Source organism: Chiloscyllium punctatum, chromosome 9 (assembly GCF_047496795.1).
Source record: "Chiloscyllium punctatum isolate Juve2018m chromosome 9, sChiPun1.3, whole genome shotgun sequence".
Lineage (NCBI taxonomy): Eukaryota > Metazoa > Chordata > Chondrichthyes > Orectolobiformes > Hemiscylliidae > Chiloscyllium > Chiloscyllium punctatum.
The window spans coordinates 25424201-25449107 of NC_092747.1; the positions used below are offsets into that span (position 1 = coordinate 25424201).

At 40.1% G+C, this 24907-nt stretch overlaps 1 protein-coding gene across 2 annotated transcripts in view; it reads left to right on the forward strand.

The window, feature by feature from the left end:
* Window positions 1-24907, forward strand: part of rab6a (RAB6A, member RAS oncogene family) — a 74018-nt gene that overhangs the window by 23180 nt on the left and 25931 nt on the right. The window contains exons 2-4 of one of the 2 annotated variants that reach the window (XM_072577075.1): window positions 15750-15808; window positions 18141-18194; window positions 20340-20445. In XM_072577075.1, the coding sequence (XP_072433176.1) occupies window positions 15750-15808; window positions 18141-18194; window positions 20340-20445 (219 nt within the window). Of the gene's footprint in view, window positions 1-15749; window positions 15809-18140; window positions 18195-20339; window positions 20446-20535; window positions 20642-24907 lie in introns of both variants that reach the window. The other variant, XM_072577074.1, reaches the window with a different exon arrangement.

The following is a 24907-nucleotide window of genomic DNA, read 5'->3' on the forward strand; positions in this document are numbered from 1 at the left end:
TGAATGTGCTGTTGGTAGGTTACAAGTTATGCTTGCTATATATATAAATGTTGGAGAAAGTGAGGACTGCAGATACTGGAGATCAGAGTCGAGAATGTGGTGCTGGAAAAGCACAGCAGGTGACGTAGATCCGAGGAGTAGGAGAATCAACCTTTCGGGCACCCATTCTTGTTGAAGGGCTTATGCCCAAAACATCGATTCTCCTGCTCAGATGCTGCCTGACCTATAATTTTCCAGCACCACACACTCGACGTATATACATGGTGAACAATTTGCAGACTACATTTGAAATGCTTGTGCATTGTTCATAAAAGCCATTCAGAATTGCAGTTGCAGAATTGTTGCAATGCAGATGTAGGCTGTTGTGTAGGTGCGGGTGCTGCCCCTTTCAGAGAGCTAATCAGGTGATCCGGATGGGCAGAGTATGAGTCCAATCGAGAACTGGAAGTGGAGGCATGAGCTTTGTCAATTTTTTTTTATCTGGTATATAATTCCTGGTTCCAAAGGAAATATCAGCATAACTGGTGGCAGTGATAGGATCCAGTCCGTGAACTGCATGCAAACAGTTCTCTGGAGATGTTGCCTGGACTTCAGAAACCATGCAGGATTATGGAAATGTCAAGAAGTGGTTGCAAGGGGATTCCAGCCACAATCAACAGCAGGAAAGAAGGCACTCACCGGGGAGCGGCAGTCATGAGGGGACTCAAGCTGATGGCTGAAGAAGAATACGCATCTGGAAGCTACTGAAGTTGTTGCAAAGAATGGTCATGAGGGGGACTGTGGGTGCAGGGAGGAATGTTATGCTGGTGAGATTGTGGCTAATGCGTTCACCAGGCATCTTCTGTCTGCAAACGGTTACTAGACTCTAGTGGCACGGAGAGAATGGCAGAACGTTTGGGGTGGTGGGACTGTTTGAAGAGTCAGAAACTAAAGCTTTAATTTGTTGAAGGCAAACAAAATGGTTGAGGATATCATGGTACCTTTTTTTAAGGTAGTATTGGGAACAAGACCTTCAGGATTGTGATGAACATGTTCCTTTGACAAGGTTGGATTATTTTGGTTTTTTATCATTGGTTCTAAACTGCCCAAGGTTCCATAATGTCTGAAATTTGAATGGTTCATTGGACTCTTTTTTTTTTGTTTACCCCTAACAGAATGCCTCCTGCCTAAGCCTTTCATGTCTTAAAAATGTATAAACGAAGGGGAGTGGCCAGCTAGTTGTTTAGCTAGCCTTCATTTAGATTAGAGCTTTTGACTCCATTGCAGCAAGGGATGTGGGGAAAAGGCTGCTGAGCTCTCTTCTCTGACTTGAAACCTGTAAGCTTTTTTTGTGTAATTTTTTAATCTTTGTGTAAGGGGTCTGTTTATGGAGATTGTTGCAAGTATCTTTGGACGAGCATCATTAAGTTGAGATAAGTCTGTCAGGTTTGGATAGGATAAGTTATCCGGTACTCTATATTCTGTTCTTTGCATTTTACCCTGTGTAAATAAATTCTGTTTGTTTAAAACTTGGCAGTCGGACCAGCTGATTCACTCCTGGAATATCCACTATACACTTATCAAAAACAGATAACAAAGTTATGGTCTGGGCTTCCTGCTTAATGTTTTGAGTCGTCGGGCCTGGTCCATAACAGATGGAGGGGCTCATTGCGGGATTTAAACAGAGTGGTAAGTGTTAGTGTCTTTTATTTTGGGTGTTGATTTGGTTTGTTTAAACAGTGTTTGGATACAATGGCTCTTTCAGTCACCTAAGGAGGTTCTGGAGTTGGCAGAAGTGACCTTAGGGGTATTACAAAAGGCAGATAAAATCAAGCAGTGGAAATTAGTAGACAAGCTGGAGTTGAGGTTACCTCCTAACATGAAGAAAGAGAAAGATGATTGCAGCAGTAGTTCAGCATTTAAATTTGTTGGAAACGCGATCAGGATATGTAAACATGTCAAAAATTCAATTGCAAATGAGTTAGAGGTGAGAGATAAGGAAAGGGCAGCGGAAATGAAACAGTTTGAGTTAAGATTAAAATCAGAGGTGAAAGAAAGAATTAAGGGCTTTAGCAGAAAAACAAAGTTTTAACTTCAGAAAATTACACTTAGGAAAGTCTGTTTAAAAGGATGGAGATGAAGGCTAAACATAGGCTTGGTGAGGATGAGCAAGCCCCTGTTAGTCAAAAGCCTTGTAAGAAACTGTTTAAGTATGTTCAAATTTTGCCTAGATTTGATGAGAAGGATGTGGAAGCCTTTTTAATCTCATTTGAAAAAGTGCCTAGACAAATGCTGGGAATTTGTGTTGCAAACGTTTCGTCCCCTGTCTAGGTGACATCCTCAGTGCTTGGGAGCCTCCTGTGAAGCGCCTCTGTGATGTTTCCTCCGGCATTTATAGTGGTTTGAATCTGCCGCTTCCGGTTGTCAGTTCCAGCTGTCCGTTGCAGAAGTGCTTCACAGGAGGCTCCCAAGCACTGAGGATGTCACCTAGACAGGGGACGAAACGTTTGCAACACAAATTCCCAGCTCGGCGAATACAACCACAACAAGGAACCTTGGTGTTTTTTTTCTTGAGGTTCTAAACAAACCAAGAATCTAACCTTGTCAAAGGAACAGGTTTGTCACTGGATTTAAGAGAGGTTGGTGCAACCAGAGAAACCCATGTCGAAGACAATCCAAGAACTATACCAAGTGGTAGGAAATGATTTCATACCCAAGCTGCTGATAATGTAGAATGTTTCCATTTTTACAAATGGGTACAGCATGGTGAAGAGTCACCTGATTTGTGGCCATCTTCAAAGACGTCAGCAGAATGTTGTGAATTCAGAGGGTTCCTTCACACTACTTTGCAGAACCGTTTGTTTAGTGGCCTGCAACACACAGCCATCCAATGGAAGCTACTGATAAGGAGAGATGTGGATTTCAAGGCAGCTTTTGGAATTACTATCTCAATTGAATTGGCTACCAGTGAAGCAACCCAGTTGGCTGACGACGCCTAGGTGCAAAAATTAAGGAAACTTAGCAGAGTATGTAACCAACTGTAGAATGCCACTAATGTGATCAGAATGGTCTAAACGAGTCAACTTGTTGGACTCTAAGCCCAGCAGATGTACATGAGTGGGTCATATTGCTGGGTACAATCCAAACGAGAAGGGGAGTCCGAAGAAACAATCCTAAGAACAAGACATGAGGTAAATATCACCAATTAGAGGGTGGACAAGGAATCTGCAGGAGAAGCATAAGGTCCAATGTCAGCAGAGTTTCAGTTAAACTTGCTGTCAGTATGGTGTGAAACTGATTGGGAAGGATTCTTCCCAAAGTAGAGGAGACAACAGTAAAAATGGAAGTGGATATGACTACAGTGGTGCCCCAACTTCCTGAATTAGTCTATTGGGAGAAATTGAGGACACTACCATTGAAGCCTACCAAAATTACTCAAGGACCAGTATGTGGAATTGCCACTATATATATTTAAAAGGCAAATACCCTGCATTATGCTGATGTTTCTGATTACAAAAATTATGGTTGAATTGGGGTGTGGTTAATAGGTTTGCGAACATGAATATGCACTTGCAAGAGATCCTGGGCAAGTACAAAAATGTCTCCAAAGGAATCTTGTGGCAGACGAATGGTGTCAAAATTGAATTACAGTTGAAGCCAGAGGCTGGTCCTTGAATCTGAAGGTGCATCCACTGCATCATAGTGCTGTTCAGCCTAAAGTGGAAGCAGGACTGGAATGACTGGTGAACCTGGGAGTGTTGGGACCATTAGCCACCAGTGAATTGGCCACTCCCAGCGTTCCAGTCTTAAAAAGGTTAAAGCAGTGAGGATTTGTGATGACTTGAAGGTCACTCAACCCAGCCCTGAGTGTGAATCAATTACCCCTTCCACTCGTAGACCTATTTAGTGGACTGGTGGGGGAAAGAATTTTTCAAAAATGGATCTGTCGCAGGCTTACGTGCAGATGGGTGTCATGAAGCAATCTCAGCTGCCGCTGATGGTAGTGATAAGTGGGACTTTTCTGCTGCAAGCAGCTTCTTTTTGGCAACACGTCAGCGCTGCCTCTGTTCCAAAAGGCAATAGATCAAATATTAAGTGGGTTTGTCCATCCAGTGTTATCTGAACATTATTTTGATTTCTGGATCCTCCATAATGGAGCAGTTAAAAATTTAGAAGGAACCCAAAAACATTACAGGAGCACAGCCGACAAGTAAAAAGAATAAAATGTGAGTTTTTTTTAAAAGATTCCACTGAGTACTTGGGCCATATAATCAATGAGAAGGGTCTACACAAGGCACCGAAAAAGCCTGAGGCTATTTTTGAGTCTTGTAATTAACTGTGCCCAGACCAGACATGAACCTGCTAACCTTGCTAAAGCCCCTGCATTGGTTGCTGGCAAAATAGTACTGCACTGTCCTAATTAGTGTCACAAACAATTTGCTATGCAATCATGAATAAAATAGCAACTTATTGTCATCTGTAGTTTTACAGAAAAAATAGTGAAAAATTTTTATGTCACCTAAATTAATAAGTCTTTAAAATTTCTGAGGGGTGACCTTATAGAGGTTTACATGGATAGGATAAGTAGACAAAGTCTTTTCCCTGGGATTGGGGAGTCCAGAACTAGAGGGCATAGGTTTAGGGTGAGAGGGGAAAGATATAAAAGAGACCTAAGGGGCAACTTTTTCACACAGAGGGTAGTACGTATATGGAATGAGCTGCCAGAGGATGTGGTGGAGGCTGGTACAATTGCAACATTTTAAAAGGCATCTGGATGGGTATATGAATAGGAAGGGTTTGGAGGGATAGGGGCTGGGTGCTGGCAGGTGGGAATAGATTGGTTGGAATATCTGGTCAGCATGGACGAGTTGGACCGAAGGGTCTGTTTCCATCCTGTACATCTCTATGACTCTAAAAGTTCATCACAATTCAATTAAGTACTTCTGCATTTGGCGTACACTTGAAAACTCAGCTGCAACTGCCAGACATGGCTGAGTTGAGACTGCCCTGCCAAGCTGAGACCTCCATGCTGGTCTGTTGGAAGACTAAATGTGCCAACGATAAGACTGCCACACTAGGAGACCACCCCGCCAGGCACTAGGCCTAAAACTGCCATTCTGGGCCATTGGAAACCACCTGTTCCTTGTGCATGATGTGTGAGCTCAGGGAGACTTCCAGCATCCCCAGATGATTACACCTGCAGGAAGTGCACCCAGCTGCAGTTTCTGGGAAACAGTGTTGAGGGAGCTGGAGCTGGAGCACTCAGATGCTGAATGTTTCATTGAGGGTTTCAGTGAGGTTGCCACACCTATAGATACACATAGAGAGTAGCTGGGTAATCACCAGAAAAGGCAAAGGGAGTAGGCAGAGCATATCGGAAGAGGTAAAAACAATGACTGCAGATGCTGGAAACCAGATTCTGGATTAGTGGTGCTTGAAGAGCACAGCAGTTCAGGCAGCATCCAAGGAGCTTCGAAATCCTTGCTCCTTGGATTTTGAAGCTCCTTGGATGCTGCCTGAACTGCTGTGCTCTTCCAGCACCACTAATTCAGAGCATATCGGAATCCCCCTGTGGCCATTCTCCTCAAACAAGTATACAGTTTTGGATACTATTAGGAAGGGATGACCACTCGGGAAAGCAGCAGTAGCTAGGTCAATGGGGCTACGACTGGCTCTGGGGCACAGCGGGAAAGGGTAAAGTTAAACAGGATCTTTAGAGATTGGAATATCGATAGTTAGGGTCAGACAAGAGATTCTGGATGGGAATCCAGGATGGTGTGTTGCTGCCAGGATCCCAGGATATTTTCGGAGTGGTTGCAGAATGTTCTCAAGAGGGAGAGTGAGCAGCCAGATTTCATTGTGCACTTTTGGCACAAGTGACATAGGGACAAATAGGGCTGAGGTCCTGTGGAGTGATTTTAGAGAGCTAGGAAAATCGTTTATCACTGACAGGGTCCCTGTTTTAATCTCTGGATTACTTCCAGTGCCATGTGCTAGTGAGGGTAAGAACAGCAGGATATGACAAATTAATATGTGGTTGAAGAATTGGTGCAGTGGCCAGGGGTTCAGATTTTTAGATCATAGAGATCTTTTCTGGGGCAGAGGTGACCTGCCAAAAAGGAATGTTACATTTGTACTGGAAGGGGTCAATATCTTGGCCAGGTTTGCGAGTGCTACAAAGGAGGGTTTAAACTAGATTGGCAGGGTGCGGGATCCTCAACAGAGGGAGGCAAATGCAAGGCTGGAAGGAGATACGGTAATCTGAAATAGTAAAGTGAAGCGACCAGTCAGGCTGGGACATGACAGGGAGCAAGGACTGCCTGTTGGATTAAATTACATCTATTTCAATGCAAGAGAGCTGACTGGTAAGGCTGAAATCAGGGCATGGATAGGTACGTGGGACTCTGATATAATAGCCATTACAGAAACGTGGCTAAGAGAGGGATGGAACTGGCAACTTAATGTACAGGTGCTTTAGACAAGACAGGTGGTGGAAAGTAGGGAGCAGGGATGTTGCATCTTTGATTAAGGTGACTATCACAGCAGTAATCAGATGAAATAACTGAAGAGTGAGATTTTGTGGGTGGGGCTAAGAAATGAAGGGATGGTGACATTATTGAGGTTGTGCTATATGCCTTCAAATAATCAGCGGGGATTAGAGAAACAAATATGCAGGGAGATTGCTGAGACTTGCAGGAGCAATAGGGTTGTCATAGGCGATTTTAATTTTCCTTTCATTGACTGGAGCTAAAAGGGGTTTGCATTCATGGATGTTTGGTCGACATGGACCAGTTTGGGCCAAAGGGCCTATCTCTGTGCTGTAGGATTTAATGACTATGAGCCACCCCGTCACTGGGGCTGGGCTGGGAGACGACACCTTCCACCATAGTCATTAAAAGATGGTAAGATACCATAATAAATTGAAATCTTTAAAAAAGCATGGAGAAACAATGGGACTGATTAGACAAGCTGCTTCTCATCTGTGTGTTGTGCTGATACTCCACCATCATGCTCCACTGCCTTTCCTTGTTCCCTTTCACCCTCTAGTATTTCCCTTCCTTTGTTTCTCAGGGTGGGGTTTGCCACTTCCTGCACATTCGATGCTGTCAGAGACTGATTTTCCCTGTCAGTGAAAACACTCCTCCTCCTATCTGTACAATTAGAGTCCAAAGCCCTGCGCACGTCTTGCGATTTATTCCGTCTCCCTGCTGGGGCATTAACATTTGAGAGGTTAGGTGATTTTATATTTTGTGAGCCAAGTTGGTTTTCATGAGCCATTGTTCGAGATGACATTTAGAATTTACCTCTATGGAACATTTTTTACTCTTGCTTTTGACATCTCCATGCTTCATTCAGTGTCAATTATTGTCTGCTGTCCTCAACAACTTGAATTTGAAGAGCAATTTCCACTGAATTGTACTGACTGCAGTGGAAGTACAGAATTGGTGACATTGGAATGAAATAGAATCCTTTGCTTAAAAGTATACTGGGCATACCTCTTCTATATTTGACTAATTTTCCTTTCATTAATATAATTCAGTTGTTTAACACTTTGAAATTGTTGCCTCATCAGCTTGGAATGATTTGTAAGGAGGTATAAACTAAAACCACGCAGTTTTGAAATTGCTTATTGTTCTAAATGGTCACTGCCTACATATACGTTCATGTTCATGTTCATGTTCATGTTCATGTTCATGTTCGATCTGGAGGTTAGCAAGTGTCACCACTGCTATATATAAACTTGACGAACATCAAATTTTCCTGGGTGGAGTAAATGGGTAGAGCTGGTCAGAAACCTAAGGAAATGGATCTCTTTGCTAAAGAAATGTTGAAAATATGCTGGGAATGCCTATCTGTCTTGAAAGTAGTTTTCCTTTTAACATAAACAGTGTACTGTAATTTTATTGTATTTGTGATTTCTGCTGTATCTATCAAGAATTTGATATTTTGGAATCTATATTAGTAAATGGATTCTTGCATGGCACACCGTGATTAGAGTTGATTTTATATCGGAGTACTTTTTTGCCATTTTGTATCTTGAAGTATTTTTTCCCTCTCTTCCAAAGACTGCTTTCAATATATGTAATAAATATTTATGAGGTCTTCCTTTCAGCCTCCTGGCCTTTTATTTGCTTGGTTGATGTATGCAGCAGTCGTAACATAATACGTGAACAGCTTTTTCAACTCCTGATTTGTGAATTGAGTAGTGTTGAATAGGTATACATCTTTCCAATATTGCACTACTGAGTGCTTTCATAAAGTGTGAGTTACCATTCAACTGTTGTATTACATGTTTAGTTTGTGAACGGTAACTTCAAAAAGATTCTGTGCTGATAGATTAATGCCTGATCTTTGGAATGATGGGTAGGGTGTGGATAGGTGCAGTTGATAAAATAATAAGGTAGATCAACATTTGAAATTTGCAAAACCTTATGCTTGTAGATGTGATACACATGCATTTTAGATACTGTGGAATGGATGCAATTGGAAATGCCTGACTCAGGAAACAGGTGGGGGACTTGTAATTGAATTCCTCATCAAAGCTTATGTTTATTGTTTCTTTGTCCTTGTTCTTTCTTTCCAGTTCTCCTTTCCTCAAAGTTTTTAAATTTTTCAGCACATCAGACATTGATTCGCTATTAAATTTATCACTGGAATTGAATAAAAAATGCAGACTTTTCGAGAATATGAAACCGGAGGACTTGCAAGTAGGTTTTCCAGCTCTTCAAGTCTGCTCCATTGTTCAAAAATATAGTGGCTGATTTGGTTATTTTCCCTGTCTACTGCCCTTCCCATAGCCCTGGACTTCATTGTCAGAAATCTAAAACTGAATAAATTCAATTACCCAAACCCTTCTTTCTGCAGAAGTAACTTTACAAGCCAATGACTGAGAAAGAAATTCTCATTTCTGTCATAAATGGGAGACCCCTTGTTCTTAATATTTTTAAGTGGTTCTACTCTTCACACAAGAGAAATCATCCCCCTCGCAACCACCCTGTCAAGTCCCCTCAGGATATTGGGAGAAAGTGAGGAGTGCAAATCAGAGTTGAGAAGTGTGGTGCAGGAAAAGCACAGCAGGTCAGGCAACATCTGTGGAACAGGAGAATCAACATTTTGGGCATCAGCCCTTTAGGAATATGGGAAGGGGGATGGTGGGGGGCCAGGGGTGCTGAGACATAAATTGGAGGGGGGGTGGGGCTGGGAAGATGATTGGTTGGAGGAAAGGGGGTGGAGTGGATAGGTGGGAACGAAGATGGGCAGGGAGGACCGTTTGAGGTTGGTGCAGAGTTAGAGGGTTGGATGTGGAATGAAGTGGGGGAATGAGGAAACTGGTGAAATCTACGTTGGTGTGTGTGGTTGGAGAGTCCCAAGGTGTCAACTCGTGGAATGTTTCCGGCAACATCTCTGGGACACATGCACCAAACAATAGCCCTTTGGCTGACCACTTTAACCACACCCCCTCTTTTTCCCCCCCCCTCCCAAAACTTTGCCAAGATCATGCATGTCTTGGGCTGCCTCCACCTTCAAGTACAAGCCACCCGATGCCTGGAGGAAGAATGCCTCATTTTTGTCTTGGGACCCTCCAACCACATGGCATCAATGTCAATTTTGCCAGTTTCCTCCTCCCATCCCCACCCACCTCATCCAAGATCCAACCCTCCCAGTGGTAGAGCTGATCAGAAACAGAAGGGAATGTTGAAAATACAAAATGGCATCGCCCTCTTGAACTGTCCATTTTCCTTTCCACATATCTGCTTCAACCCCCCGCCATCACCCCACAACTCCATCTACCTATTGCCTTCCCACCTACCTTCACCCTCCTATTTATCTCTCAACCCTTCTCTTTTCACGCATTCTCTCACACTCCCTCCTTATCCACCCACCCACCTGATGAAGGACTTATGCGCAAAATGTCGAGTTTTCCCTGCTCCTCAGATGCTGTCTGACCTGCTGTGTTTTTCCAGTGTCACGTTTTTTTGACCCTGAGGGTATTGTTGTATTACTGTTGCTCTTCTAAACTCAGATGAGCATAAACCCAGTAATTTCCTTGTTGCGTTATCCTTTCTATACTAGAATTGAGTTGTGATCCTTTGATTTTTTTTTTAAAATGCAATTAATCTTCAGTCAAATAAGACCAAATTCTGTGCACTACTCCAGATGTCAGCACACCAATGACCTGTAGCAGTGCAGTAAAACATCCTTGCTTTTATATTCCTCTATATTTGCAATAAACACTAATATTCAATTTGCTTTTCCTAATCACTTATGCCTCATACCAACTTGCTGATTCATGAACCAGGACATCTCAGTGCCTTAGTACTGTACCACCAATTTCTGCACACTCTATTTAAATGGTCTGTTACTGTTTTATTGTCAAATTAGGTGATTTCACATTCCTCGTTACGTTGCAGCTACTGAACTTTTCACTCTCTCATGTAACTTATCATGTTCCTTTGCAGACTTTGTACCTCTTTGTGAAGTTTCCTATTTATTTTGATGGCATCAGCAAATTTGACAACCATATGTCCAGACCCTTCACCCATGGCATTGACATATTGTTAAGTGGTTGAGGCCCCAGCACTGATACCTGTAGCACTCTGCTAGCTACAGTTGGCCAGCTTGAAAAGGCCCATTTATTCCACCGCTTTGTTTCCTATTATCCAGCCAATCCTTAATCCATGTTAACATTTCTCCCCCTGCACCATGTATTCTTATCTTTTGTCATAACCTTTGCCTTACCTTTTATCACTTGTCTTTTGGAAATCCAAGTGCATCACATCTACAGGTTCCTCTTCATCCATCTATCTTCCTTCCTTCCTCAAAAACTTTAATTCGTCAAACAGTGGAGAGGAAATTGTATTTGACTTTCTGATCACTTTGATTTTCGAACTACACTAATGTTAATTCTAGTTTCTTGAACTTTCTCTATGACTAATGTTAGGCTAACCTGGCCAAAGAGATTAAAGGGTATGCAGCAAAAGCTGGAACAGGGTACTGAGCATGATTATATTGAATGGCACAGCAGGCCTGAGGGGCTGAATAACCTACATTTTATTTTCTATGTTTTTATTGTCTTATGCTTTCTGTCTGTCTCTTTTCTTGAATAGGGGTGTTATATTACGTTAATTGTAATTTGTTAATTTAGTATCTCAAAATGAAGTTTTTCATTTCTTGATTGTTATCTTCTGAGTTGTGAGGAGCTGATTGGGTTTTTATTTTAAAAATCGATTTCTGAATGGGCTATGTACCAAAATGCTATCCATAGAAGTTTCATCAAATATGATGAGGTATGATTCTGGGAACATAATGTTTAGCAAGTATTTTGTTGTACTGACTCACCAGGAAAACTATTAATATAGCCATGACACTGACTAGCACTTTAAAAGCATAATTAGAATTCTGGTAGAAGAGAAAACCTAGCTAATTTAGAAAGAATTATAGAGGCATTGAGATGTACAGCATGGAAACAGACCCTTCAGTCCAACTTGTCCATGCCAACCAGATATCCCAACCCAATCTAGTCCCATCTGCCAGCACCTGGCCCATATCCCTCCAAACCTTTCCTATTCATATACCCATCCAGATGCCTTTTAAATGTTGCAATTATTCCAGTCTCCTCCACTTCCTCTGGCAGCTCATTCCATACACGTACCACCCTCTGCGTGAAAAAGTTGCCGCTTAGGTCTCTTTTTTTTTTATATCTTCCCCTCTCACCCTAAACCTATGCCTTCTAGTTCTGGACTCCCCCACCCAAGGAAAAGACTTTGTCTATTTATCCTATCCATGCCCCTCATGATTTTATAAACCTCTGTAAGGTCACCCCTCAGCCTCTGATGCTCCAGGGAAAACAGCCCTAGCCTATTCAATCTCTCCCTATAGCTCAAATCCTCCAACCCTGGCAACATCCTTGTAAATCTTTTCTGAGCCCTTTCAAGTTTCACAATATCTTTCCAATAAGGAGGAGCCAGAATTGCAAGCAATATTCCAACAGTAGCCTAACCAATGTCCTGTACAGCGGAAACATAACCTCCCAACTCCTGTACTCCATACTCTGACCAATAAAGGAAAGCATACCAAACGCTGCCTTCACTATTCTATCTACCTGTGACTCAATTTTCAAGGAGCTATGAACCTGCACTCCAAGGTCTCTTTGTTCAGCAACACTCCCTAGGACCTTACCATTAAGTGTATAAGTCCTGCTAAGATTTGCTTTCCCAAAATGCAGCACCTCACATTTATCTGAATTAAATTCCATCTGCCACCTCTCGGCCCATTGGCCCATCTGATCAAGATCCTGTTGTAATCTGAGGTAACCTTTGCTGCCCACTACACCTCCAATTTTGGTGTCATCTCCACCCTCCTAACTAGACCTCTTATGCTCACATCCAAATCATTTATATAAATGATGAAAAGTAGTGGACCCAGCACTGATCCTTGTGGCACTCCACTGGTCACAGGGCTCCAGTCTGAAAAACTACCCTCCACCACCACCACCCTCTGTCTTCTACTTTTGAATCAGTTCTGTATCCAAGTGGCAAGTTCTCCCTGTATTCCATGAGATCTAACCTTGCTCAGCAGTCTCCCTTGGGGAACCTTGTCAAACGCCTTACTGAAGTCCATATAGATCATGTCCACTGCTCTGACCTCATCAATCCTCTTTGTTACTTCAAAAAGCTGTCAAGTTTGTGAGTCATGATTTCCCATGCACAAAGCCATGTTGACGATCCCTAATCAGTCCTTGCCCTTCCAAACACATGTACATCCTGTCCCTCAGGATTCCCTCCAACAACTTGTTAAACCATTATGGGTTACATGCATTTAGTCCTGATTCCTGACCTCTGTTCTCACTATAACATGATTACAGTGGAATATTGCTATACAAAATGACAAGAAATTGCTTTAGAGCGCAACATTTATTTAATGAATATTAGCTAACTTCCACAAATGCTAGTTTGAGACCTGTAGTATACTAATTATATTGTTAAATCTGTCTAATGATGTTCTGTTTTATTTCTGTTATTCTCATGTATTGAATACTGAGCATCACCACCACTCAGCACTTTTTAACAAGATCACAAGCAACTGCTTATTATCATGAAGTTTGGAAGTTGTCTTCCTTCCTGGTGACTTGGAAGATGAATTGGAGAGGTATAGGGATTTCCAGTTATTTAACTTGTGGTAAACAAATGACATTTTTAGTAGCGTAGAATCTTTAAATGTTCAGCTGTCTGCTGAGCTAACTATGAGCTGTGACATGGAGATTGAAATAGCAACCTTAACTGCATCTTTGGGTGTAAATACAAATTTGTGACTTTCTGGCACATGAAAAACATACTCATGTCAGGCAGTTGTGCAAACAAATTAACCACATGGTGTTAATTGTCACAAAAAGGACTTGTCAAGGTACCAGCCATGTCAACACTGGTCATTTGCAGTAATTTGGTCACATTACTATCTCAGGTTTGATTTGAGAAGTTAGTCCCTCTGTGGGCCTTCCTGACGTTCAAGGTTCTTTGGCCAAGTATACACTAATCATGTGTTGTTTGTTGGATCTGCTAGGCATGCTAAAATAACTGGGCGAGTATTCTATGTCTGTATCATAATGTCTAAATGAGTGAGTAGACTTTAAGTAGTTTGATTAGAAGTTTTATCTTTTCATCAAGTACAAGGTTATAATATAGATTTTAAAAAGCATGGTTCAAAGTTATTTTACTTTCATCTTTTAAATTGCCCTGCGTACAATTTAACACTTTGATATCTTAAAATGAAGGCCGTTTTTTCCTTAACCCTGCAACGCTAGCCCATACTGACTTCAATTGAATGTTTGTTTTTTTTTCAGTAGGCTTTCCTGTCTTGTTTTCAAATTTAAACTTGTTTAAGTGTAGCTATGTGTATTGTCGTACATGAAGTTCATCCTTTGTCCTGTCCAAGTCTGAATTGTGTTCAGAAGATCAACTTTTTTGACCATCCGATCTCTTTATTGCTTATCCCCACTCAACCTATATATGCTGCTTGCTTTCTGTCTCCATATCCAATCACTGCTTTGGTCTTTCAGGAATTCGGGAGTTTTGCCTGACAAGTTTATTAAAACTTTTTGAACTGGTAACCAGCCAGATTGAGAGAGGGGATGTAATGTGTTTGAATTTCCAGAAGATGTTTGAAAAGATTAGATTAGATTGCTTACAGTATGGAAAAAGGTCCTTCGGCCCAACAAGTCCACACGACCCGCCGAAGTGCAACCCACCCAGAGCCATTCCCCTACATTTACTCCTTCACCTGACACTACGGGCAATTTAGCATGGCCAATTCACCTAACCTGCTCATCTTTTGAACTGTGGGAGGAAACCGGAGCACCCGGAGGAAACCCACGCAGACACTGGGAGAACGTGCAAACTGCACATGGACTCTCTTTAAGGCAAGAGGCAGTGAAGTTGCGGCAGTATATTAGCTGTATTTGGTAGATTGAAAAAATTCTGTGGATAGCAATTTGTGACCCTGTATAAAACAATTGAAAAAGCTATAACACGATAAGATGTGGAAACAGAAATAGCCTATTCAGCCAGTTGAGTCTGCTGATGTCATTCAGTGAGATCATGGCTGCTCTGATAATCTTCAACTTCACTTTTGTGCCTTTCCCCTACAGCCATTGATTCCATTACTGTTTTAAAAATCTGTCTCTCAGCCTATAATGCACTTAATTACCCAACTGTGACAGTGAAGAAACCCACAGATGCACTACCCTCGAAGAAATTCCTCATCTATCTTAAATGGCCATGCTCAGTTGCAGTTGCAGTCACAATACTTGATGGTATTGGTGGCAAGGCCTTATTTTCTTCCCAGCTTTGTCTTGGGCAAAATTTACAACTAAACTCAAGTCATTCCAGATCACGCTTTTAAAACCAGCAAACAGATTTTAATCCTGGTGATCTGGATTGGATTTGTTTTCGGGTCCTCGCAGCAAAGATCATATTATACATTTGTTCTCCAGTAAGCTTGGTATCTTTAAAGAAAAACTGCAGTTGCTTTTAAAATTGTATTGTCACTGGGCAGCAACTAGTGTGCTCCCTTCATATGTACATATTTCTCATTAAGCATGTGTGAGGCTATACATTCAGGTGTTCCGAACAGATTCTTGGCTGCTATCTTGTCTGGTTGCCAGATGCTCTACTTACAAGTCCAGTCAACCGATGACTGGAAGAAATGGGGGAGATGCTTGATCTTTGATTGCTAAACCTTTAAACGCGATATAACGAGTCAATGTCAAAACTTTTGGGCAGGATTTAAAGTTTGAAACTGACTAGATAAAACAACTTGAAGCAATCCACTTTAACATTTGTATTAGTTCAATGTCTATAATTTATAAAGAATAAAAATATATTGTTTACATATTTCCGATTTAGGAATTAACACTCAGATGGGGCAGTCAGAAAAATGTTTTTTGGGTTTAAGTCGATGAACAGCAAATTAGCAATTTACTTTTAAGAGACAAATAAAAATGATATTTTTTCTGCAATTTAAATTGGGAGTTACTTGATTTTATCATGGTTATTGACTTCCTGTTTTGGGCTTCCAGTGCACTCCATGCAAGAGGACTCTATCTGACATTGCTTTCTAACTAATTTTGCTGCTGCATTGAACATTCAATTTGAAAGTCCATTGTGAAGAAAGACAAAACACATTTCTTTGACATTGGTCCTGAAAACAACAAGGATCCAATAACTCAAAAAAATTGAGCAGTTCTTATATTTTGTCCTTGTTTTGCTTTTCAGTGGGGAAGACTTCATTGATAACAAGGTTCATGTATGACAGCTTTGACAACACTTACCAGGTAAAGGCATTATTCTATCTGCTATAAAATTAGATTTGAACTTGTTGATGCTTGAGATACTTAATTTTATAATCATTTTTGTACCTTCAGGAAAAATTTATTTTTAAATTCATAATCTAACAGTAATTGACTGACAAAACTCAGGAGTAGACCTTCAAGCCTGCTCCACCATTCAATAGAATCATCCAGCTCAATACTCTGTTCTTGCTTTCTTCTCACTCTCTCTTAATCCTATGAACCCCAAGAACTATAGCTGTAATCTGTTTTTACTGTTTTTAAATGTCCTTCACTTTTTAATTAATGGGTCCTCTCCTACACCCTTTTTGGATCCCTTCCTAAATAACTTTGCATTTTTTTTCATATAAAAAGAGAGGAGCAGATGGTACTTTTGGGATTGTTGATAGTTGTCATTGTTTAAATTATTCTTGATATTTTTATTTGTTCATGTGATGTAGATGTGCAGGTGAGGCCCTCATTTGTTAACTATCAACAGGAGGACAATTGAGAATAAACCATATTGTTGTGGTTCTAGAGTTATGTGTCAGGCAGGCCAGATGTGGATAAACTAGAAAGGTTCTTATGACAATTGAAAATGATTTTAAATGATCACCAGCTTTTAATTCCATATTTCTTTTTATTGAATTCAGGCCTCAACATTTGGCATTATGAAATTCAAACCCATGTCCCCAGAATAAAAGTAGTGTGATTCAGGTTTTCTAATCCAGTGGTATTACTGTGACTGCACTGTTTGGGTTTTAATTCTGAATATGAAGTTTCAGCTATATGAAGAAGTTTGGTTATTCACTTTTTTTTAAAAAATGGTGTCGCCTGGATTACAATTTTTTTCCTTTGTCTCTCTTTCAACTTGACAAAATCAATATCCTTTCCAGGAGAGCTTGAACAGGCTAGACTTGTATATGTTGGAGTTTAGATGTATAAGAGGTAACTTCATCAAAATTCATCATTCTTTAAGGTCTTAATAGGGTAGGTGTGGAGAGGATGTTTCTAGAATTTTGGGAAAATCTAGAATTAGGCATCACTGTTGAAAAATTAAGGATTGCCCTTTTAAAACAGATGAGGCAAAATTTCAAGGGCCAGAGTCTTTGGAACATACTTCCTGAAAATGTGGTGTAAGCAAAGTCCTTGAAAATGTTTTAAACCAAATGTAGTTTGATTCTCAAGCAAGGAGTGAAAGGTTATCAGGAGTTGGCAAGAATGAGCATATGATCTTGTTGAATGGTAGAGCAGGCTTGAGTGTCTGATTAGCTCTTTGCTTCTCCTAACTTGCATGCTATTGTTAAACTGCAAATCATTAATAGATTCAGACCTTCTGTATGCAAGCCAGTGGAATATCTTGATTGCAGTATTTGACAAGTGGCAGTTGCATTATAAAACTGGTAGTTTAGACAACACATATTAATGCCTTGTCTAATCTAACGGATTTAGTAAGCTATTGGTTTGATTTAAGATTTGCGACTGTAACTATAACATGTGAAAATGTTATGATCCAGCTGATTGTGCAAATAGACAAGTGAATTCACATAAATGAGGCCTGACTCGATCAATCATATGTTTGTTTTCTTTGTTTAGTTACTTATTGTAGTTAATCACTGAGGAATTCACACAAATATGCAGACTTGTGTAATAAAGATCTGTTGTTTTTTTAAACAAGTAATCAACCCATCCCCCCCCCCCCCCCCCCCCCCAAAAAAAGAATATGTTCAGCACTTAAATGATCTCAAAACATAGCAAAACAAAGTTGCAACCCGCTTCTTGACACATTAACCAATAACTCAGTCTACAGAAGTTACATCCCTCACCTCGACTGTTTAGGGTTTTATTTAACTGATTCCTGACATATCTTGGCCTTCGGCTGTGAATGCAATTCAAATTAATCCATTCCAAATCTGTCAAAATGAACTTTTCCATAAATGTAAGAGCCTGAACTTCCTCAGTTATAATATTTTGCAGACTTCTAATCAAACTTTCTTGGTTTGGAAGTGTGTGGCTGGTTTGTGATGTAGAGTGATGCCAACCATGTGGGGTGAATTCCCACACTGGCTGAGATTACTGTCAAAGTCCCATCAATGACATGGCCTAGATCAGAAATAACTCAATGACGTACAGGAGCATTTGCTGATTACTTTATCCAATCAAGTTGGTTTGGAAAGGTCAAACAGATCAGAATCTTCGTATCGTATTGAGTATCTGAGTTTTACATTGTCAAAAGAAATTATTCATCTTCATGATTTTTTTGAAATTTGGTAGCTTGTGTATCTTGCTGGAACTAATCCTGTTTTATTCCTTCTCTGCCACCACCTCCACCCCGCAGGCAACCATTGGAATAGATTTTTTGTCAAAAACCATGTATTTGGAAGATCGAACAGTAAGTAATCTCAAAGTATTTCTTTTTCAAATTTAAAGGCCTTAATTTTGCAAATTTGATCAGTATTTTGAAAAGTGAATACACTGATCAACACTATTTAGAACTTCTGTCCAGATACTTAGTAAAAAGATATTGGGATAGCGTTGTGGTAAAATGAGCAAAGGCTATAAAAGCTGAAACTTTGTCTTGTCTGTTCTAATGTTGCACCAAGGTGGGCTCCTAATTTTTTTTCGCTCATCCTGTTTAATGGCTAACATTTAATTTCAGCTGTATTATTTTGGAATCCACTTTTTCTTTTTTGAGCAGCTCTTGCATGTGGAACCCTTTTTCTCACTGTGAAGAGTGCAGATATTAGCAACTGTTAAAAACTGCTGTTATTAGGATAAATGGGGAGAACTGGGAGTCTCTGTACAAAGCTTATCAATTGTTTCTAGTACTTGTGTGGGAATACTGTTAATTCCATATTGATTACTGCTGACTGTCAGACCGGTTTAGTGCATTGAATGAGTCTTGAGCCAGGAGTCCTGTCATCCAGGCCTTTTCAAGTGCTTGTTTTATGTTGTGATAAATGAGTGTGCCTGCTTTTATAAACTGTAAAATGTTTATAAGCTCTGTCAGAATGTTTCCACAAGAGAAAAGAGTATATATTTTTGCTTCTCTGCAATACCTTTAAATTTTTTTTTAGTTTTGTTATTATATGGGCAATGTATACAATGTATGGATAATGGATTCTAAACCCGGTGCCATCTTTTTGACGCTGTTATGTAACGCTGTTCCTATACCCAAAAATATCCATTTCGCAGGCTCCAACTGCTGCCTCTGTTCAAAGGGCATCCTTTTACATGTCCATTCCTCATCAGGATAGTCTCAGGACTGTCCACTTCCTCCTAGAAAGAAATGCTTAAATCATCCCCATCAGCTCCCCCTCTCCTCCTGACCTCGAATGTCCTCACTTTGAGCGGCTCTTTAATTCCTTTCATTTTCTTCAGGTCAAAGGTGTGGCCATGGGTACCTGCATGGCCACTAGTTATGTATGTCTCTTAATCAGGTACATGGAACATAATTTGTTTCAATCCTACTCTAGCCTCCACCCTCAATTCTTTCTCCAGTATGTGGCTGACGTGATTGGTGATCAGTTCTGAAAAAGGCCCACTTGATCCAAAACGTTAACTCTGCTTTCTCTCTACAGATGCTGCCAGACCTGTTTTCTGTTTCTGTTTCTGATTTCCAGCATTCGCAGTTCCTTGTTTTATTTTTGTTTTCCCTATACCCAAGCATTGTAGCAATTCAAGAAAGTTGGTCTTTATGATATCCTCCAGGACATTTGGCGATGGGCAATAAATGCTGACCCTATTCTCATGATGAAATAAACAAAAATGATCCTGATTTTGCATTAGTGAATGCATTTTTGTTCTTGTTGTCCATCTTGGATAATTTTGTTTAGTGATCTTGATCATTATCTTTGGCTCCAAGTTAGATCTGGGACCAGAAAACGCTATGATGTATTCTCTTTTTTTTTAAATCTGTCACTTGATGTACTAAATTCTTGAGTATCATAATTTTTGTTAGCAGAATAATTTTCAGCAATTCTCTCCCAAATGCAAAGTGAACTTGTTATTTTAAAAGTGAACTGCCATATCAGAAGAAGCATGGCGAGCAAGTTTCTATACAGTCTCCCATAACCTGTGAAAAGCTGTTGTGCTGCAGCTGCCAGTGGAGTGTTGATATTATTGGCTCCTAAAATGAGGATTTCTCACAGCTGGCAGCATTTCAAGTTCAACTTTTAGTTACACCAAGTTGCACTTAACCCATATTTCAGCACTCTGTGGTGTGTACAACACATTTCCACCAATATAAAAGCACAAACTCACGCAGGTTATATTATTGCAGATATCAAATCTATGGAATGGAAACGTTCTAAATTTTTCTGTTATTTCTTGAGATGTGACACCATGCCATTTTGCTACTTATGGGTTTAACACCAGTTTCGCTCTGGTTTTATACTTTGTGGCCATTGTGTTTTAGTCTCAGCATTTGCTCAAACACCTCCCTCCCTTCCCCCAGCCCCTCCAGTTTAATTTGCTTTGTCTGTTTTAGTGCTTGCCATTGGTTTTGTTCTCTTTGACTTTTTTTCCCATCCTACAGATACGGCTTCAGCTCTGGGATACTGCAGGCCAAGAGCGTTTCCGTAGCCTTATTCCCAGTTACATCCGTGATTCAGCCGCAGCTGTAGTAGTTTACGATATCACAAGTAGGTATATAAAGTTTTGATATTCAAAAGGGAACAGCCCTTGATGTTCTTATTCCTCCCTTTTCTTGCTGTTGTTTGCCTGATGACTAGGTGCGGTTGCAGTTATGGGACACAGCAGGTCAGGAGCGGTTCAGGAGCTTGATTCCTAGCTACATTCGTGACTCTACTGTTGCAGTTGTTGTCTATGATATTACAAGTGAGTGGGGCCTTTTGCTATTCTAACATTTGGCTTCTAATTGGAATGTGCATCCCCTGTTGTCACGTGCATTATAGCATAATTACCTCAATGCAGGCCTATGAAAAAAACCTGGTTGTGTTTCTGGTGACCATGGTAATTTGTTTTAACTTGGGTAAAATCAAAATGAGTTTAAATGTTTTGACATTTTCTTTAAACCTTTTTCTTAATAGATGGGTAGTAGCAACTTTTCCAACTGTATATATTGCTGTATATTTCTCTCAATTGCTTCAGTAAATCTTGCCAAATCTGTAAGCTGTGTCTGTATCTTGGAAGCGAACAGTTCTTTAGTCAGTCCTATCAAACTCTGGCTCGATATTCTTTGGATCGTGGTTGTTGCTAACGTGTTAGCGTTTATAGTTTTCATTTGAATTACTCAAGATACCATTTGGTATCAGGGAGGGAGGTCCAACTGTAAAGAAAGACTGAAAATCTGTGGTCAAGTTAGGATTGCATTCCCATGTTCCTATTTGTGATCTTGTAGTTCTGGGTTTGGAAAGTTCTTGTTTGCAAAGCTTTTGCTAAGTTCCTGCAGCACATCCTGTCAGCAGTACATGTAGTAGTCGTGATGCACTGGTGAAGGAGAGAATGAATATTTGAGGTAGTGAATGGCTACCAATCTCTTGGACTGCTACGTCCTCCATAATACCATGTGCTGCAGCTTTATCTCTCGGGGCAAATGTTCATTCACATTATTGACTTGTATGTATTAGAAAGTGGGGAGAATTCCAAGTCAGTGAGCCATTTTCTATAGAATACATAGCCTTAGAGCAGCTCTACTGACTGCAGCATTTACCTGGCTGATCCAATCAAGGTTCTTGTCAGTGGTAACCATTAGGAGTAGATGATGGTTGAATTGATGAAGATAGAATTGAATGCCAGGAATAAGTAGCATTAATATTACATATCAGCCAAGTTTGGATTATCCTGGTTTTCTTCATGTGTACGTGGACTGCTTCAACTGCTGAGGAATTTCAAATAGAACTTTATTATGCATCAAAATAATTATCCCATTTCTGTCCACCTAAAAGGTGGATACTGTTAAAAATAGTTCTGCCAAGGCTCTATCCTGAAAAATTCCTACAATAAAGTTCTGAGCCGAGATGATTGGCCTGCAACACCACAAACTTTGCTTTGGTAGTAATCTTGTGATCTCTATTGGCTTTGGCTTTGGGGTGTCTTGGTGCCACATTTTGTCAAATGTAGCCTTAATGTCAAGGGCGGTCACTTATCCCAGGAATTCTGCATGTTTGGACCATGAAGTGATTTGTTAATGTTATTTGGCTTTCCTTAGTTGAATGCTGACCACAAGATATCTATCTTATTCATGTTACTTCTCAACAGATGTAGTGGTGCCATAAGCTATGTGAGGCTAGGTAATTCATAGAACTGCCTATTGTTGCAACCACATGAACTCCCATGCAAATTCTCTCAATTTTCAATATAACCAGAGTCTCAAGATTAGTTAAACAGAAATGAAGCCTTACTCCACACTCAGTACAAACTTTGTTGATGTGTCCTTTATAAATTGAGAAGCCTGAGGAATGTGTAAAGTTCTTATGGTGCACACATCTTACTCATTATGTTAGCACAGATGTTAGCCTAAATGTAAAGCTAAACTGGTAGTACTATAAACAGATAAATGGGACTAAGCCATTGAACTAGAGTCTGTCTTACCCATCTGAGCTCTGATTTGTGTCCTAACATCTTTTACCTATCTATATCAGTATCTCTTAATGCCCTAGCCTTGTAAAAATCTATTGGTTTGTCTTAAATTTTAGCTGAGCCAGTATCTATAGCTTTTTGTGACAGTAGTTTGAGGTTTTCATATTTAGACATTGGCATTAGTTAGCCGATCTATATCATGTACTTTTGAAGAATTGCAGCACTTCTATATTTTATTCATTGGTGCCAACTTCTTTACATTGGCCTGCTAGTAAACTTTTTATAAAAATCTCAAGGTGCAGCATTTTTATGAAAGTACACAATTTCATTTTGTGTTTAATTATGATTTAAATTTTAGTCTCAAATAAGACCTTTCAAACCTATAGAAGTATTGAAATTTGTTTACATTGAAGGACAATTCAGTTGGGAGCTTTAAATCATTTATCCAGTGTAATGAGCTGAATGTAGCCCCTTGTTGCCAAATTTCCTCATACCTAATGATAAGATTATACGATATAACTTCAGAATTAGGCCATTCGGCTCATTGGTTTCTCAACCCCATTCTCCTGCCTTCTCCCCATATCTTTTGATCCCCTTTCTAATCAAGAACCTATCTATCTTTGTCTTAAAGACACTGTGACTTGGCCTCCACAGCCATCTGTGGCAATGAGTACCTTAAATCACCACCCCTGGCTAAAAAGGTTCGTCCTCTTCTCAGTTCTAAAGCATCCCTTCACTTGGAGGCCATTCCCTCAAGTCCTAGTGTCTCCAACTGAAATGTCTTCTGTGTCTACTCTGTCAGTTTTCTGTAAGTTTCAATGAGATCTCCCCTCATCCTTCCAAACTTCTTTTGAGTACAGACCCAGAATCCTCAACCGCTCCTCACATGACAAACAATGAGAACAAACTCATTGTTGACTGAAAAAAAAATCCAAATCTTTTTCTGTTACAAATATTGGATTTTTCATTATTTCAGACCATCAAGCTGGTTGGTTGCTTCATCCAGGTTTCACTTTGCTACTTAGTGCAGTGGGAATTTTTGTAGATATGATGAAAGATTTCTGAAAATCCATTAGATTCCTGACTTTAGGAAAAGCCATATAACCAATTCCATTTGACGATATTTGTAGGGCCTGGAACATCTGCCTGCTTTTAGCCTCACTGTATCTAATTGATATTGCAGATGCCAAGGAGGCATAAAAATGTAGGTGCTAAGTCCCATTTACTAACGTTTCTATTGTATTCATAGTATTTTAGTAGTCTAATAGGTTGAATGTGAAAGGTGGTCTCTGGCTTAAAGAATAAAATTTAAGGAATATATACAATTCAAAATGTTCCAGTTTGAACAGAATTATGATTTTTTTTTGTGTTACTCTCATTCTTGGTAGCGTAGAAATAATGAGGAAGTTCTTTGTTTCTGTCTAAACTAACCTTGTGACTCTGGTTATGTTGGAAATTGAGAGAATTGCATGGAAGTCAATGTCGTTGCAACAATAGGCAGTTCTATGAATTACCTAGCCTCAGCTTATGAAACCAGATGAAAATGCATATTTTAATGAGTTTAGCTTGCTTTGTCTATTATAAAGCAATGCCAAAATCAGTTTCAAGTGGTTTTCCCTAGAGCGTCGGAGGCTGAAGAGGTTTCTATAAACCTTATAGAGGTTTACAAAATTGAGGGGTATGGATAGGATAAATAGACAAAGTCTTTTCCCTAGGGTGGGGGAGTCCAGAACAAGAGGGCATAGGTTTAAGGTGAGGGGGGTAAGATATGAGACCTAAGGAGCAACTTTGTCATGCAGAGTGTGGTACATGTATGGAATGAGCTGTCAGAGGAAGTGGTGGAGGCTGGTACAATTGCAACATTTAATAGGCATTTGGGTATATGAATAGGAAGGGTTTGAAGAAATATGGGTCGGGTGCTGGCAGGTGGGACTAGATTGGGTTGGGATATCTGGTTGGCGTGGACAGGTTGGACCGAAGGGTCTGTTTCCGTGCTGTACATCTCGATGACTCTAAGTTGTTGCCCATTCCTATAAAGCCCTTTTGGGATGTTAGTCCTCAATATAAGTGGAAAAGCCTGATAGGAATGCAAACACACTGTCCCTTGGTGAGAAGAAAAAGTAAACCCTTTGACCATAAATTCAATGTTCGTTCTTTATTTGTATATGGAATTTGATCATGTGAAAGCTGCTTCACGACCTGCATTGTACTGTATTCCAGAAAGCCATTTTGAAGGATTCTGAAGCCCATCCTTATTCAGTCTTGTATTAATTTACAGTGAGATATTAAAGCATGGACCTGCTAAGGCCATGGTTTCAGTTGGTGTCTTTTTATATGTGCTCGAGCACCAGTTAATCCTATCCATATACATGTAGTTTAAAAGTTAATATTCACTTAACACACTTTCTTTATATTTATTCCCTGTTTACAGTGTTGACCTTTTATCAGCTTGCTGTCACATGGTCACCAGAATCCCTCCAGTACCATCTCAAAATGACAATTTTTCATGGCTTAGATGGTACAAAGCTCGCAGTCAGCATAAAAATGAGAGGGGGCATTAGA